This window comes from Callorhinchus milii, unplaced genomic scaffold (genome assembly GCF_018977255.1).
Source record: "Callorhinchus milii isolate IMCB2004 unplaced genomic scaffold, IMCB_Cmil_1.0 Scaffold1, whole genome shotgun sequence".
Lineage (NCBI taxonomy): Eukaryota > Metazoa > Chordata > Chondrichthyes > Chimaeriformes > Callorhinchidae > Callorhinchus > Callorhinchus milii.
The window spans coordinates 90,670,348-90,683,135 of record NW_024704742.1 but is presented as its reverse complement, the minus strand read 5'-3'; the positions used below and the strand labels follow the sequence as shown (position 1 = coordinate 90,683,135).

The 12,788-nt window shown below is 37.2% G+C and overlaps 1 protein-coding gene across 3 annotated transcripts in view; it reads left to right on the top strand.

The window, feature by feature from the left end:
- Positions 1 to 12,788, top strand: part of cntln (centlein, centrosomal protein) — a 187,097-nt gene that overhangs the window by 20,903 nt on the left and 153,406 nt on the right. For all 3 annotated transcript variants that reach the window (XM_042333055.1, XM_042333048.1, XM_042333041.1), the window contains exons 4-6: positions 1,033 to 1,117; positions 10,587 to 10,721; positions 11,554 to 11,733. In XM_042333055.1, the coding sequence (XP_042188989.1) occupies positions 1,033 to 1,117; positions 10,587 to 10,721; positions 11,554 to 11,733 (400 nt within the window). The remainder of the gene's footprint in view (positions 1 to 1,032; positions 1,118 to 10,586; positions 10,722 to 11,553; positions 11,734 to 12,788) is intronic.

The window sequence follows — 12,788 nt, the reverse complement described above, 5'->3', positions numbered from 1 at the left end:
CAGCAGGATGTTTCAAGCACTCTGAAACATCCATCCAATATAAAAACGGTGCTGTGTAAATGTTATGTTTCTGGAAGGAAAACACAAAAATATTGCTTATGCGGCCTGCGGACATTTCTCAAACCTGACATCCGACTCAGCAACCAAAAGGTTTGACCACCCTGGTCTACTGTATGCTGTATCTATGGTATGAATTTACTAAGAGAATTGAATGATAATGTATGTTAAAACCAGTTGGATTTGTGTTGTGAATCCTCTCTTGAAATGTTATAATGATTGAGGTGATCGTTTTTCAATCATCGATCCAATGTTTTCTTGAGTGAAAGGGATTTTCAGACCATATTTTCAAGCTAATAACATTATTTATAAAATAACTGGTACTAATTACTGATTGTGTTTTATGAAGATTCGATGGGAAAATTTGCAGAAACATTTCAAAAATAATTTCTGCAATAAAACTTCATAGTTTCATTGCTGTGATTTTTATTTTGTAACTAAAATGCTAAATGTGAAACATTAAATGAGTAAAATAGTTATCTTAGGCGAGTACTTAGTGTTTTGTTAACTAAAGAGAAATGTATTATTCCTTTAGGATTTCACACATACTCTCCTCGAGCATTGACTAATCAGCTCATCAGAACTTTGCCTCAGCCATCGATCACTGTCAGTTATGATAGAGTTGAAACTCTGATGTGCTGATGCGCTCCATCATTGGGATGAATAAGTGGTGTATGGAAAATAAAATACATGAAACTAACTTCATCATTCCTCTTTCCTCATTATTGCCTCCCCAAACACCATCTTTCACTGATAAAGTTCTTATTATTCTCTGAAGAGGTAGTTTATGTGACTTATCATACATAAGAGCTTTGATTAATTCTAAAGCATACTGATGCAGAATTTAATTTTAAAAGCTGAAAAAATTACACTGATCATTAGAAGATGAAATGTTCAAATGATTAACAATTTTAGATTATGACTAATTGCCGACTTTTTTTTCTCGCTACCCCCCCCCACACCCACCGCCTCAAGGGAGAAGCAGAAAGCTGAAGTTAAGGACAGGAAGATTTTAGAAATTCTACAAGTCAAAGACAACAAAATACAAGAACTTGAAAAGGTTTGAATATTTAAGTTGTAGTGTGTGCAAGCCCATGCACATGCAATTTTTTAAAGAAAACATACTTTGATTTTACATGAATAAGGATTTAGCGAATGAGAGTGCCCACATTGCAGAATGTTTTCCATGAGGATATGCAAAATGAATGTATGTTCCTATTATAGTTTGGACTCCAGAGGCCCATGCAAACTTGACAGATACCCATTAAAATGTCAGTACCGAGTGCTTGATGTTACCATTTTGGATCTTATACTGTTGGCATTTTTGGTTATTTCAGTTTGACAGGAAAAACACGGTTGTCTTTAAAGCCTGGGAATGACTTTGGGCCCGAACAGGGACAAGTTTCCAGTAGTGATTTGTGCAACTGTTTTGTGCATATTCTAATAATATTCTGATGAAGGGTCATGGACCCAAAACGTTGACTCACTTTCTTTTCTCCATAGATGGTGCCTGACCTGCTGAGTTTTCCCAGCTCTCTCTGTTTTGGCCTTTATTTAAGGCTGGTTTCTGAGTAAGGGTTTATTGATTCGTTGACTGAGTCCGAATTTTTTAAAAATTCCTGGGGGCCAAAACTTCCATTGGCTGCGTGTAGACTCACTCTACACTCCTAGCGCATATACCAACGCCACCTCACAAGTGAAGGCATCGTGTGGGCTGCTCAGCACAGCATTAGTAAATCTGCTAGGAGTCTCGCGGGACTCTACATATGAGCCTGCGGAAATTGGTAATGCATTTAAGCAAGTACATTTAAATTCACTTGGAACTGGCCATTGAAGAGGGTATGTCTACATTGACGGGGCTAAAACAAAGTGGCTCCTGGTTGCAATAGACAAGTGATTGCTGCATAAAGGTGGTTTATTATAGAAAATCACTCGGGTCTGTTGACAGCAGGTGGTAGCTGAATAGATGTGGTTGCTTTAACAGGTTTCAATGTAAATTGTTAACTGAGCACCTATCCACCCTCCTTTGCCTCCCTGCTCAGGCTCCAATTGCACCTATGTAAAGTGCATTGAGTCTCCCAATGTGAAAGACACTACATTAGTCAATTTATTGTTCCTTTTCTAAGTACTTTTTGCTGAACTTGGGTATGCAATTATCCTGGACGATTGACATAATATTTTATGTGTGCTCCTCTCGTGTTTGTTCAACTCTATTCTGTATTTGCTCTAGTTATTTTAAGTTTGGTGTATATTCTGTTCCAGAAACAATGACATTTCCATGCATAGGTGACATACATATATAGAACTGTGTCCACATGCATCAGACACCCAATTGACAAAGAATTCTGAAAATGAGAAGACACACTTTTCAATTGAGGCTGAAAACTGATATCACAGGCTTGTTTTTCAGCAAATTAAAAATCCCACACTAATGATTCTATGACCAGGTCAATGAATGACATTAAGAATGCATTTAAACTGAACCGTTGGGACCACTAATATCTACATAAGTGGACTCACACAGCCCATAGAAATATTTTTGTAGTTCTGATCTGCCAGAGGGAAGATAAATGAAAGAGAAATTTATTTTGACTTTTTCTGCATTTAATAATGTTGATAGGCTAGATATATTTTCCAAACTAGTTTTTGAAGAGTTCCAAGACTTCAAAGTTTGTGCTGTAGTTGTCGTAATGTTAGATGATAACTCCAGTGGTTTATAAGTTTAGCATTGAATAAAGTGCTGAGTGATAAACATTTATTACAGTTGTATACCGCTTTCACAGCAAGCATGAAATATATCATTTACTTCGGTAGTAAAATGTTTTCATTTGCTCAGCGTTGACGGAAAGGAGGAGTTTACATCCAGCTCTGTATTTTTTGGGCAACATTTCTGGTCCTTTAGTGAAAATGAGCAAAAGAAATGTATGCTAGCCAGAACTTCATCCACCTTCCCCTTATTCCTCTCCCAACTCAAGTTCCTATTTATTTTGTAACACATTTTGAGATGTTCTCCCAAGTGAAAGGTACTATACAAGTACACGTTATTATAATGCAATGTTTCTTTATCCACCATGTTATAACTGTGCAACAAAATAAAAATTGGTTTGTGCTTCCGGGTTGTCAAGTCACCACTGGTGGCAATTCTGGCTTCTGCACAGACTAGTTGTCTGCCAGTGCATGTGTGCAGCCCACAAAAAGGCCATTCAGTGCCAGAAGCAGGAAGCACACTGAACTTCTGGTCCACAACCAACCTACACTATATGTGGACTTGTGCTATGATGACTTGCATTATAATGTTGTGCATTTACAGTAGAAACCCGGTTTGCGGTCACCTCAGTAATCCAGCCACCTCACAATTGCAGACATGCTTTCATTGTCAATGTTAGAAGATAGGCCGTCTGCTTCAGTAAACCGGGCACCTCACTATTCAGGACAATGGTCATTGATTGCGGCCGCTACAGCGCTCTCCTCCGGTACAAACACCCCACTCCGCTACTAACTTGTACAGTACAGAGTGCACTAGGCATCGGGCTCCTTGCTCTGTTTGTTTGACGCTGGGCAGGGTCTGGATGCGCTTGCGTGATGGGGGGAGCGTTGGGATCGTGGAAGCGGCGTGAGCGGAAAATCGACTTTGCCCGACGTCCGTGGCCTAAACTGATCTCCTGTGGCCAATTCTTGGTAAATGCTGTATTCAGAGCACATGGTTTCTGTGTACGCTGTTGGTTTTGATTTAGTGACTGTTGACAAGTGTTGTAAACATGCCACCACGGAAGGAGTTGTCCTTACGTGAGAGAGTGGACTTAATCAAAAACAGTAAGAGCAAAAGTCATAGACAGTTAACTGTGATCTATGGCACTGGCAGAAGACAAGTTGGATACATTCTGTAAAGATAGGCTGAATACATGACAGCTTTTGTTTTAAATCTGACAATGCCTTTATTTTCATGAGATTGCAAAGTATGGTTCTTGAATGTTCATCATCCTTGCCCATTAGCATTGCCCTTAACATTACATCAGTGATCTGATTCACCTGACCTGTTTCAGTTATCAGGTCACCTTACTAAGTAGGTCACTTTTGCTCTGTCAATTGAGTGACCATATTAGTGAGGTTCTACTGTACTGTATATTTTAATTGGTGAGAAATTACAGCTCTAAACCAGAGGTTACTGGAATCTGATATAACATTTTCTTCTATGAATTAAACAACTGCTTTAGGAGCAAGCTGGCCAAGCGCCTGCATATGGAGTGAAACCAGCCTGTTACAGTATGCGTTGGGATCTTGATCCACCTTAACTTTCTGAATATAAAGGATTTCAACATTGACAAATGTTTCATGTCTTGGCAGTGTGTGCATTTTGGTTCACATTTTCATTCGTTCAGACCTTTCCTCAATATAGCATTCAACTTGGGATCCATCCAAATTGCATGTTACAGTGCAGTATGAACTTGGTGAGAGACCAAGCAAATATCTTTGAAGAATTGTGCTGTAAGGTTGAATAAAAAAAGTTACTGTTAGTTTATTCATAATTAATTTTGCTATCCATTTGTTTTCTCCAAGACGTGTCCTTTGCACTATATAAATGCAATCTGTTTAATTGTACAAAAGCAATTGATTACCTCATTGAGATGAGATGTCTTGATCTCATTTCCAAATGGCACTTTTCTGGAGTTAAATACAGTATCTCTGAAATTCTGTTCATTTCATGACCATAAACTTTACATCATTGATACTCATTGTAACAAAGGTAGAAATTCAAACTGTTTGCAAAAGTATTCTGATATGCATTGCTTAAATGCTGTGAAAACAAAGTGTACTATTTTCAGTGTATTATGTGTTTCTACATGAGTTATCTTGCTGTATACACCGCAAGCAAAGTTTGTAGAGCTTTCCAATGCAGCTCTGTAGCCAACTATTAGAAAGTACACAATGCTGTGTTTATACTACATGAATTGCATTGATTTTGGCAGCAATTTGACACCACATGTACAAACTAAATCAAGGTTGAACTTGTGGAATCATGCTGGAACACTGTTTCTGACTCTACGTGGAGGTGGTTTCAGGAACTGTGATTTATACCCACTTATGTACAAATGTGGATGGTGCGGATCAAATAGAACCATGGAGGAGCAAATTCTTTGAAAGCTTTTAGCGTATCCTTTGAATGCCAAGGAGCTTTAATTGGGCTCTCTTGTAATGTTAAATTGTTGGTGTGGATTTATTGTTTAATAACATTCAATCACCAAAAGTTAATGTCAATTTTGAAGTTCGGCATGTGCCCTGAGCTTTTCTGTTCCTTTGTTGCCAACAGTATTAGCGCAGTATTTTGTTTTCATGGATGCTTGTGAGGATGTTTTCTGTTTGTGAACTCTTGATTCTTGGTGTGGAGTTTAGAGACCAGAGTAATTATTTTAGTATTCATCAATTCACTTTGTATTTAAGTTCATTTTTGGGAGAAAATTCATGAACATTCTCAGTGCTTTTCAGATGTCATTATCAGTTCCATGTTTGCTATGAAATGTTGCCGTGATCCTATGTGATATTTTGCCGATGATGTTGAATCCTGACAACTAGTTGGAGGACATTCAAGTCAAGTTTGTTTGCTCGGGTTACTATTTTTAACCATTGTACCCATCATTATTCTAAATCTAATTCATGTTTAAAGGCAGTGTTTCTTTTACTTGTGTCAAAGGGTAACTTATAGATTTGTTATTGAAAGATATGACTTTTATTCTGACATGACTTTTGCGATTTCATCTCAGATTTTTAAAAATCTAATTAGTTTCATGTTGATGTGCGCACTGATTTCCAAATGCTAAGCTTTTTTTCCTGCACCTCTTAACTTTTTAATCCTTACCAACCTAGAAAACCCTACTGGGTTTATAAAATCTTACTTGTCTACCTCATTATCTGCATTTCTAAATCTTCTTCGACTCACATTGTCAATTTGTATTAAACCCCCACTAGGTTTCCATATAAAAATTGAAGCAAAGAGGGATAAATCCACTGTTCACAAAGCCTTTAAGTAATTCTTTTCCATGGCAATTAATTATGTCTCTGAACAGTACCTTTAAATCTTTTACAGGTGTTTCCAAGAGCTCAAAAATACAACTGTGTTTTCACAGTTACTTAAAAGATCAAGATGGAAAAGAAAGTGGCAAAGTGAAAATCATTGTTAGAATGCGATCCTGTGCATTGAAAAGATGCAACTATTGACATAATTTCTACTAGTATAATTCATTGCATTTATGTTATCTGCTGACCACACTTTCTGCACTATATTATGTAAAATGGTATTTTTCCTCTGATCAAGAGTGCTGTTGATTGTGCCCAGCTCAGTTTGCTTACCTCCACTTTCACTTGTCCCTCTCTCTATTGTTAGAAACCCTCTTTTCTATACATTCCATCTCATCATTGTTTTGCTCACAAAATACACAGTCAATCCACTACAGTTTATTCTTTGAAGCGCTTTGAGATATTTCAACAACGTGATAAGGTGCTATATTAAATACTTGGATTATTATCACTAATCTGCCAAGTCATTTAGCTCCATTTCCATATCTAAAACATGATCCATAAGAAGTTTTAGGCCATTGAAACTAACTTGTTTTTTCTATTCAGATTCACATTTTTTAAAAAAAATCCATTTAATCTTTATTAATTTGTTGGATTCTTGCTTTATATAGATACAATTTTGTTATGTTATCTTAGACTTGTAAAGTACACTGCAGCCTCGATATAACACACTTCTTTATAACTCAAATTAGCACTGTGGATATGATTCACTGGGCATGTATGTAGCTTAGCCCTCTCACTTCCTGCATTCTAGTTGTCTTTCACACTAAGATGACTGACTTCAAGTCATTAGGTTCCAAATCTCTTCCTGCTTTACTGCACATGTTCAAAGCAAGAAGTGCGTGTGCAAAACAGGAAGTGATATTGGTTGAAACCTGATGACCTGGAGGTATAAAAAAGGCGAGATTCTGGCTCATTAGGTCACCAATGTCACCTCCTGCATTGTGCATGTGCAGCAAAGAGGAGGTGATTTTGCTGGTGACCTGGACCTCGGCTAATTATTTTAGCACATGAACTGGCTGCGTGTAAGGAGCAAGCAGTGAAACCAATTGGTGCACCTCATTATAGTGCTGGTTGAGAATTTATGGACCCAACCACCACCACATTATAATGGGTTCCACTGTATTTTAAACTAACTTCAGTTTGAGAAAATCTAATTATTAAGATACTCATTAGAGATATTTTATAATCTTTGTGTATTTAGACAGCATGTATGAATTTCATCTGTAATTCTCTTAAAATCTGCCGTATTCCAACTCACTTTACAAGGTATTCTAACATTTTTAAATGACAGTTTGTGTGTTTTTAATGGTTCTTTTTAAACAATAGTATTTTTCATATATTAGTTATGAGATACTAATTCTTCTCCTTTCCCAGATATTCAGAAAGCATAAAACCTGCTTTAACTTGATGGTAGTGCAGTAAGTAACTTTAATAGGGTACAGAGATGAATAGCGGATTATATATTTTTCTTGTACCCCTGAGGTCTTTTTAAAATTGAGTAACTTGGATGAAGGACCAAGGTCCATAGTGCAGGGTGCTAGCCAGGTGAACTGGGAACCCAGATTGATAGGATAAGAGTTGCTCTCTGCTTTCTCTAAGGGTTTTCCGTAAAATATGTTTGACACCGTTCCTAGTGGGATGCAGGTCCATAGCATAAAACTGTTACCAAGTAGAACGAAATTGGCTCAGAGATGTCATAAGAACTGTTGACATGTGCAGTGGAGATGTGACTGGCACAGCAGGAACTGTTCTTCTGAGGTTAAGGTTAAGGCACTTTTGAACAGTGTAGAGGGAGTTTTATTTATTTTATCTGACTGCTGTACCTGACTTGCAAGTGTTTGATTCTGACATTGAGTGAAAATAAGTGGATTTTTTTCTGTTCGTAATTATTGACATTCAACAAAACTACTACAATCAGCTCTTCCAACTGGTCAAATGTTTTACAGTTGTTCATTTCAAATCAGAGTGCTGAAAATTACAATACCATGAAAATCGTGGATTGTACCCCAATTTCCAGTGTACAGTCAGTTTGGCTGTTGCAGTCTCAAGGTCATGCCAGTGTACAATTTGCAGCCCAATGATTGTGGGTTGTAAGAGCTTTAATGAAGTTGGAGTCAATGTACCAACTTCTAAGTATGTCATTTGCTCAACGTACCAACACCAATGATGTATGATGTGTAGGACATAGGATGTCTATGTAAATGAAACAGAAATCAAAAACACAATAAAGATATCTGAGAGCAAACAAAACCACTTACAATAACATCATTTAGTATTTCTATTTTTCAAATGTCTGAAAAAAATTCAGATACTGTACCAATTTTGTACATTATTTTTTTCTAATTTATAAATTGATGCTTGACAGCCATTTTGCATAATTCACAAAATCACGAGAAGATCAGATGAAGTCCTTTGATATATTTGATCTCATCCTTCCAGAATACCTATCCAACCATCTTCCCATCACTGCAGCTAGCTGTTTCTTAAATGATTCCAACCGCCCTATCTGGTATGCCACCAACTCAATGCAGCCATTAATTACCCTCTGTAAAAAAAAATCTGGAGTCTGTCATGCACGGAAAAAGTGATGGTAAACTATTCCAGCTGTTGATTAATTGTGTAAAGAAATACTTTATGGCGATTATCCTAAAATTACCCTCCAATACTGGACCTGTAATAATAATATTCATTGCATTCGATACAGCACCTCATGTCTTTGAGATGTCTCAATGCGCTTCACAGAATATACCGTGAAGTGAATTTGGCTGAATATTTTGCTGTATTTTTTTGATCAGCCGGGTGTCTGATACATGTGGAAACCCATCACAATGCTTAAGAGTATCCAAACCAAGCTGAGATTTCCATGCATCTCACCTACACATGGAAATCCCAGAGATAGATTGTTGGAATGGAATGTGCACTCTCTCCCTGGAGGGATGCATCCCGCTTACCTAATTCCGGAAAGTATTAGGTGCAGGTTGCGAAGAGCCAATGCTTGGGGACCCGCAGAATGTACGTTGGAGTACTGCTGGAGTCTAACCAGCTAAAACCTCATAGCTTGCCATTGATATTGCTGTCTGGCAAGCTTTCCCGCTGCTTGTCCAGCTAGGACTAGCTTACCCGTTGGGGCTTTGACTTGCAGGAGATGAGCGGGATGACTCTCTGGCCCCAGTGACTTGTCTGATCTTCCAGGTCCTGCTGGTGAGCCAGGCTGGCTGTCCTGTAATCAGTAGTGCCTTGGAGTACTGCGGACCTGCCTGGCTCAGGAACTGAACACCAAGACCGCCACTGAGAGCTGACTCCATACTGACATTCCATTGCCAGGCATGTCACTAGATTCTGTAGGAAAGCAGAGAAAACTTATATGGGAGCCTCAAAGCACCCGTTCCATTTATAACCTTTCTTATTAAAATTCAATGGAGGCAATATGCCTTAAAATACATGGAACTCTACACTGTCTTAACTTGTCACTACCACTTAAGTCATCATGCTGTCAATACCCCGTCTGCATTTATTTATGTATTATACATATGCCTAAATCACCACTCCTGATAACTCTTAACTTGTTACTCCAAGGGAAAGGGGCTATCAGGAATTTACAGTGTTTTATGCTGCAATGTTTAGATGCTCAATATCTAGTCTTTGAGGATGAAGCTGCATAACTCTTTTACAGATCGGTTTGTGTGGTTCATTTATTCAATGCATAAATACCATGCATCAACTATGGACACCACAATTTAAGAATCTTAACTAAATGTAACAAAATATGTGTAGATTTTCATTGTAGATTACTTGTACAGTTTTACCAAATTCCTCCATTTATATATTCAAATATTTTAAAATGAACAGTACATTTCCCCCTTTGGTCTTATTGGTAAAACAAATATAGCATAGAATCATCTGTCGAAATAGTTGGAGCCCTTCACTTTAATAAGATTTTAAAATGTTTGAAATTGGAGCACAGATCTGCACTGATCAGACACAGATACAGTTAACTAATCATCAGAGAAACTTAGTGGCAGCCCTGTAGGTTATGATCTGCGTATCCTAATAATTCAGTATGTCTTAGACACACTAGTAAAGTGATGAATGTGTTTACTAATGATGCACTAATACATTTTTATGTATCGTTAGACTCCTCCAGTGTGCAGAGTTCACCCAAATTATCACATAGAGCTTTTCAACGGAAGAATAAATAAATCTTCTATCTTGCATAGTATGAGTTTCTTTTTTAACCCCTTTTGCATGTGCCTCACAAACTGTGTTCTTTGCCATATCAATTTACATTTGATGGTGTCAGCGATGCACTGTCTACTTTCTGTTACCAAGGGCAAATCTGATTTAAAAAAGCTTGTTGAATAATTAATTTTTGAGTAATGTTATGACCTGTTTTTAGGGAAGTCTCATCTCATTTTGAAGGCGATACTATTCCTTTTCTTAATGTCCTCAAATAGCAGGTTGCAGGCCAACAGAAGGAAATAAACAACTTAGTTCAACGGAAAGTTGCTGTAGATGAAGAAAATGAAAGGCTGCAGAAAGAAATTACCGATTTTGAGGTAAAGCTCAAGAATACAAGCAAAGAACATAAGGTAACTTATTCTTCCAGCCCATTAAATTCAGAAGTACGCATTTGGAATTAAAATTCTTGGACTTGTACATTTCAACAGAACATTTAATTTCATCTTAGAACCTTAATAGGAGTTGTCTTTATTGCAATTAAGTGATTTTGAACACTACCTAAATAATTTTCAACAAAATTTATTATCATTTAACTAGTATTGGCAAGTGTTTATTAAAATAGTTAATGTAGCTGATTTGTTGACTTTGTTTTTGGTAGGGCGATAGCCCGATAGTGACAGAACTCTGACCCCAGTCAATGAAGTTGCAGCTGCTTTGTGATGTGTGCTAAATGTCAAGCTTACAGGGAAAATGCCTAAAGCCTTGAGGCACTTTAAAGTCTTGTGGTTTTATGCTGTGTGCAAAATTCTGAGAAAGCATCTTAAAAGCTATGAGTCTTACCCTCATAACTTTCCAAATAAATAGTTAATGATGGAAATGGAGCAAAGAAGTAGGAGTGTGAAGATGTGGCTTCTCCTAATTAGATTCTGATGGGACTTGCATTATTAATTGATAAGACCAGTGCCTGAAAGATTGTATCTTTGCGGGTCTCAAGAATAGCTGGGGACAGCATCAAAGGCAGCTTGATCAATTAATGGGCTCTTGTGAATGTGTTCTCATCAAAGCTGTCATTCAAGTAAAATCTGACCCTTCTACCTGCATGAAAGGAGACCAACAAAAGCTAACAGGTGACTTTATATGTCAACTACCTAGTGTTACTGTGAGTGCAAAGCTAGGAAAAAAATGTTTACTTGTTAATTCTCACTTATTTTTTTATTTGACCTATTTGGTGCACTCACGTAGGACTCTAAGAAACGTGCTCAGAAGAGTGAGGAGCAAACCTGTGTGCTTCTGAAAAATCTGGAGGAGGAAAAGCAGGGATTAAGCACACGCTGCTCTGACCTGCTAAATGACCTGGAGAAGCTAAAGAAACAGGCAGCCCAGTGGAAGGAAGAAAAGTCTGGCATTGACTCCAAAGTAAAGGTATGAGAAAGGGCTCTTGGGTAGGATTTCCGAAGATGCTTTCATCTGCAGTGGCTTCATGGAATTTTCTTTAATAACAAGTCACATAGTGGAATGCACCCCATGGGTCTTGTGTTCATTTAAATTCATTCACTTAAAATCCATTGCTTTTAAAAAATTAATACTGCAAAGTGGAAAACCAACTAAAAATATTATATTAGAAACAGCGTATGTCACATTCTTAATATAACATGATCCCATTATCATTTCATCTTGGTACATTATTATTACTTGTAAGACAATAGAGACCTTTGAGTTGTAGTAATGTGTAATAAAGTAACTTTTTCAAGAATGATGTTGCAATTCAACTCTAATAGAAGGATGGGTTCTCACAATTAGCATATATAAAACTTAATGTTAGAAGAGAGCTCGACCTACAATAATTGCCACTTTCTACAGTTTATTCACAGACCTGATCCTTTACAAAATGTGCCAAAGTATTGTGCAGTGCTGTGGGGAAATGCAATTTGAAACACTACTTATGGGGAATTTGACGCTTTCTCCTTCCTGAACTATTTTCTGGGTGGGATGATATTATTGTGAACTGACTACAACATTTTGCACAGAATTTGGGGTTTTAAATAATGCTATTATATATTTGTTTTTATGTTAAATAATGCTATTATCATTAAAACGTTACAATAATGAAGATATATTTTTAAGTTGTAAAGATTTGCGGAAGATTTAAGCTTTTCTCCTGGATTTTTAAAATGGTCTAAACTTTGATTTTCTTTTTTTGAGAAACCAATCTTTATCAGTTAATATGTGGTAGATGTTGGTGGGAATCTAAACACCTAGTATGCTTATGCTCAATTCTTTTTAAAAAATGTGTTTTTAGTTTAAAGGGTTTATCAAAGGAAGTTTTGAAATGTGACTGGGCCATTGGTAAATGAGCAGACCCCGATGCCTGGTTACAAAGCACACTGACAGAGGCTTTGATATGCATTGCAAGGGTAAGGGATGTGTGGTGCTGCAGGGAGACTTCAGGGAGGAAGGCTGAACAAAAAACTTTTAAG